Below are 5,617 nucleotides of genomic sequence, written 5' to 3' on the forward strand. Positions count from 1 at the left end.
ATAAACAAAATCTAAGTTGCAACCTTATCATGTCACAACTGACAAAATAAAAGAAAACACTAGCTAATGGTACGTATGCGTCTAAGAGTAACTCAAAATGGATCATGGATTTGCTGAACCTTGGAGGAGTGCATTTTCTGTGTTTCAGCCAATCAGGATGATTTCCACTTTGTACACTTTGATGATCTTGTGAGTAAACCTTCATTTGGGTAGGAAGGCACCAACCGTGCAACACAAGCGTGTTTCACCACAATGATTGGAGTACAGACTGCTTTGATTCTTTTTACTACAATAGGTAAGTACAAGATGATCTAGTGTTGTCTACACAGATTTTAACAGGTGCAGTATAATGTAAAGACAATAGTATTTAAGAGGGAAGATTTGTAATATTTACTGGTTTTGTCTCTTTTTGTCTTGTTTCTTCAGCTCTGATTCAAAGCGCAGAGGCTGCCCACCAGATCCCTTTGATTGAAGTTGAAGTTGGTAAAAATGTTACTTTGCAGTGTCCGGTTACAGAGAAGGACGGCAAATTTGTTCACTGGTTTAAGCAATCTCCAGGATATATGATCCAGACAGTTGCTACAGGATCTTACACAAAACAAACACTGAGTGAAGAATTTAACAACGGTCGTTTCTCAGTATCAGAGGGGCAGACTCTGTATTTTCTTTCCATGAGAAATGTCCAAAAAGAGGATGAAGCAACATATTTCTGTCAGTATGGATCAGCTTATTCACAGACCTTTAATACAAGCGTCTACTTGGCTGTAAATGGTAAACTATGTGATATGTTTATTTCTTTCTACCTCACTTAGTAATCACAAATGCTTTGAGGAAACCTGGTATTATATTTTTAAATATTTTAATTCCATTATCACTGCTTTTTACTAAACAACCCAGGTCACAGTGAGCAGAAATCAGTTTACGTGAAACAAACTCCGGAGGCAGTGTCAGTCCACCCAGGCAGCTCCGTGACTCTCCAGTGTTCACTTTTCTCCAATAACAACGAGAACAGAAGCGAGTGCCCAGATGAACACAGAGTGTACTGGTTCAGAGCAGGATCAGGACAATCCCACGCCACGATTATTTACACTCACAGAAACTACAGTCAAAAACAAGAGGGACGGCGTTGTGTCCACAGTCTGTCCAAAACTATTCAGAACTCCTCTGATGCTGGGATCTACTACTGTGCAGTGGTCACATGTGGAGAGATCGTGTTTGGTGAAGGAACTCAAGTGGAGACAAGTATGTTTTAATGTCAGATCTTAAATCTCTTAAAATCATGACATTTTAGTCAATAACTGGGTAGATCTTAAATGTTTTCAAGGGAAATATAAATGCATTAAACTTCTTATATATCAGCAATATGGACATATACCAGGCCAACTCTAGTGTGATAAAATATATCATCATTGGCTGCATTTTTATTAGCTGTTCTAGTCTCTTTGGCTGGTAAATAACTACTGCATCATGTATTTAAACATTTTATAAAGAATAAATCATTTCCTATTTGTAATACTCACTCAATAAAATGTTCTCAAAAAATTGTTTTGCAGCCAAAAATATCTATTTTTTATGTTTTTACCTTTGGCTCAGTCTTAAAGTGTATATTTCTTTCTTTATTACTCTTCTTATATTTATTGCTCTCCTTTGCACTGAATGGAACTGGATCCTCATCGTCTCGTCTCTCTATATACTGTTCTGTATGTTGCAGAGATAACAAGAAAGTTTACTTTGACTTTGATGTGAAAAGTATTTTGGGGTTCACTACTGAACATTTTTCAGCAAGTTTTATGTTATGATTTCTTCAAATCTGGCGTGAATAATCATAAATATCATGTGTGTCTTTTCCAGAAGCAAAACTTGACCCGGTTGTCCTTGCACTAGGTGTGTTATTGGCCTTTAGTGTGACTGTGAATATCATCTTTGTATTCTGCAAAAGTCAGAGAGGGTTTAAAAATGGCAAAGGTACGTGCATTTCATTACATTACTTGAGTAACTAAAAATGTTTCCATGGTGTTTTGTATGAATTTTCCTTCAATTTTTGGAACCAGATGCATTTTAACCTTGGAATTTGAATGATTTACGCTGTTGGAAAGTTTCTCCTCATGCATACCGCGGACTAAATACAGAGAACTGGTAAATGGGGACCAGTTAAGATATCCTTAACCTTTTTCTTTTCTTTTGCAGCCTAGTGAGCTGTAAGATTAACTACTGACTGTAGCCATGCAGTAAAACACAAAAAACTTGCATGCATCGTGTTGTAACAAGTATTTACAGTTCAGCTAGTGTTACAGAAAATGCATGAATATACTTTTATATGTGGTTTGAGTTTGCTGCCAGTGAATGTAGATTAGAAAGCAGTCTATTGTACTTATAGCAATGGTATTATTATATTCAATTGACAATTTTAATTTCAATGTGATCACTTCTACTTTATTATATATAACAGCATCAAACCTGGAGACACTTCTTTAGGTAATTCTTGGTATATTGAGTATCTGAAATTAATCTGCCCATGCTGAATAATCTATGTCTCCATGTGCACACAGCTTAGATGTCATGCACATTTAAATTAATATTTATTAAAAACAAATTTGTTGTCCTTTGCATTGTGACATCTTTTTAGATTACTGGATTTTTAGGTCTGCTTTTATTCTATTGCTATTTTAACCTTACAGTATATGATTTTATCTGATCTTATATACTGTCTTTGAATGCTGTGTAGACAATGTGCTTTATTTGATTGGATTTTAGTGTCATTTTTACTTTGGCTATATATTTTAATGTGTAGCACTCTGGTTGTCTGCCTTGTATGAAATGTGATTTTACTGAACACACAATAAGTACAACTTTTATTTCAGTTCCATATTTAACTAGATACTTCACCTCTAAATGCAAGTTCAGGTGTCTGTACTTGAAATTAGATTTATTGTTAATATAAGGATGACATATTACAAAAGGAACACAAATCATATTCCCAACTTTGACTTTCTGAATCTTTTTGGTTTTCTCAGCAGGGACAAAGAATCCTTCTCACATTTCAGAAAATAACTTGTCAACTTTGGACCATTTAAATGTCGTGGTAAATATTCTACTTTTTCGCACATTACAATTCAACATTTTGTCTCTGAATTTTAATATGGCAGCGTTGACTTGAGCCCCAGATACATAGACCTAAAACCAGTTGGTGACCCTGTGGCAAACCACTGGTTGCTAGGGAAAATGTATATTCCCTGTCTGATTTGTGAGTCATTGCCGGAAGTTGTTGCCAAACACGAGGTGAAACTGGTCACAAAGAAAACCTCCTTGCAATAGAGATTGACAGACCACGTGATACTCGCGCATTGCATGCCGGGAACTCGTGGCAAAACAATCCAAGTACCGCCTCAAATGCAAGCATTTGCAGCACCGCAAAACGTTCATTCTCCGGTTCCAATACCTTCTTGCTTTTTCTTTGTCCCCCAAAAAAGTTATGTACAAAACGAAGGAGAACAATGTCGGTCCGTACAAAGACAGACTTAATGAAAAGTCAAAGAAAAGATACGAGGAAAAAAATCAAACGAGTGAAAGGTTTAGACCCGTACGAGCACACAGAGGGACAAAAGACGTTAGCGTGCTGCCCAACTTTCACCACGCTCATATTTATAATTATACGGTTCTTGGAGTGAGTGCATACACTCGTGAAGTTTAGTAACTTCAGGTCACTGCAACAAGCCCAGGTACAGTTTACCGACGGATGGGTGCAGGACCTTGAAATGCACTGTGTAGAACGAAAGACCATCGTACATATCATAAGTTTACCAGTCTCACAAATCGTCGTCATAAATACACATTCGTTAACCGTTTATTAATAGGACCTTTAAGCTCAACGGTAATTAATTAGTAGTGGAAATAATTTCTAATAATAAATAATACAGAAATGTAGCAGCGACAATAATATTGTATGCTGTAATCGTACTGGGCAATTAGTGATACAAAAAACCTGTTTTATCCTGTGAATAAAAGTATATGTTTTTGTCAATGTACCATGGTAATAACAGAAGCCAAACACAATATTGTGTCAGGACAATTCACTATTTATGCACAATAAACAAAAGAGCGACCATTTCTGTTCAGCGCCAGACTTGCTTGTAACCTATATCACCAATTATGTTAAGAAAAATGACGTATTAACTACTACAAAACTCTGACCTTTGTGGGAATGCTTGGAGCAGACTAACATGTGAGCTGGAGGGTTCTGGGACGTTATATTTGGTCTTTGAATGGCTGCAATCCAGGCCATCCGTCGCATCTTTGTTACTTCGGAAACATGGCTCGAACAATTTCTCTTCAACGACGTAATCCGATAACAACCGATCTCTTTACCCGTCGACTTCCCGTGGCTGTCATGCGACCGGCTATTGCAGTTAATAATACAACAGCTTCTTGCCATTTTTTATGTTTCTTTGTATCGCTGTGTAATGTAATTTCAATTGAAAGCCTGCGTGCGCTAGTACCTCTTGCCACGAGTTCCCAGAATCCTTTGCGGTTTTACCCCTGAATGACGTCACATTTTCAATCTCTATTGCTTTGGTCAGCACACAATTTGCATGAAAGTTGCGCTTTCTAAAGCATGTTGACTGCAACAATAAGGCAGTAATTTAGTAAGTAACTAAAGATGGCAACCAAAGCAATCACAAGGAGGTTTGTGGTGAGGCACTAGCTTTGACACCACTTTTACCTCGCTGAACATTCGGGGAAGTACCCTAGTGATCGAAGTTTGCCTTAGGTTCGCTGACTGGTCTCTCAGGCTGAGTGATGGAGGCCTTAGCTAAAGCGCAATAATTTTTTTCTCCTTTCTTCAATCATATGTCGTCTCATAATAATCACTGCATCATATTTAGTTAATTTTATCTGCCATAGTCAATGTAAATGTTTTCTTCAGCCAGGCTGACAAGTATGTTGACAGAAGCCTTGTTTTTGTTTTGTTTTACTAAAATAAAAACTACATAATTGTTATTCACAGGATGGTGAGTCAGACGCAGTAAACTATGTAGCACTGAATTTCTCCTCAAGAAATCGAGTGAAGAAGAACAAGATGAAAGAGTCACCACAGGAGTGTGTGTACTCTGCTGTGAGACCATATAATCACGCATTGTCTCAAACATCTTAGTAGGCAGAGCAGGATTTGCAAGGAAAAGACAGCCTATATTTCTTTATGGTGGTTATTTTTAATCAAATATTTGGTTGTTAATGTTTATTATATTTGAAGTTAATCCTACGACAAATTTCAGCATGTGAGTTGTTGAAAACATTACATTACACATTTTTATGCTGTTAATGCTGTGTTAGCTTATAATAAAGTGGCTTTTGTAAAATTAATTGTACAACCTAAAATGCATTCCTATAAATGGCTAAATACAACTTGACCTTACACTACAGCAGAAGTAATAACATCATTTCACTCAGCAACTCAGTACTATATCAGTATTGCATTTTTTTATGTAACTGTGGACGATCAATGAAGTGATTGAGGTCTGTCATGTAGCAAGCATTAATGTGCATATCAACAACTGATGGCTGCGGCTGCTTCGTCATATTTTGGGTGAGCTGTTTTTGTGTTTTATGATGTTACATG

At 36.9% G+C, this 5,617-nt stretch overlaps 1 protein-coding gene across 1 annotated transcript; it reads left to right on the forward strand.

The window, feature by feature from the left end:
- The first annotated feature begins 238 nt into the window (after positions 1-238).
- Positions 239-2,192, forward strand: LOC146581546 (immunoglobulin kappa light chain-like). Its single transcript, XM_085249071.1, has 5 exons — positions 239-295; positions 427-771; positions 898-1,242; positions 1,852-1,965; positions 2,188-2,192. Exons 1-5 carry the CDS (start codon positions 253-255, stop codon positions 2,190-2,192), a joined length of 852 nt encoding a protein of 283 aa, XP_085105197.1. The 5' UTR covers positions 239-252.
- Positions 2,193-5,617: the final 3,425 nt, after the last annotated feature.

Source organism: Mchenga conophoros, linkage group LG2 (assembly GCF_057382185.1).
Source record: "Mchenga conophoros isolate Kocher_MC1m ecotype Shallow Benthic linkage group LG2, M_conophoros_male_GT1.1, whole genome shotgun sequence".
NCBI lineage: Eukaryota > Metazoa > Chordata > Actinopteri > Cichliformes > Cichlidae > Mchenga > Mchenga conophoros.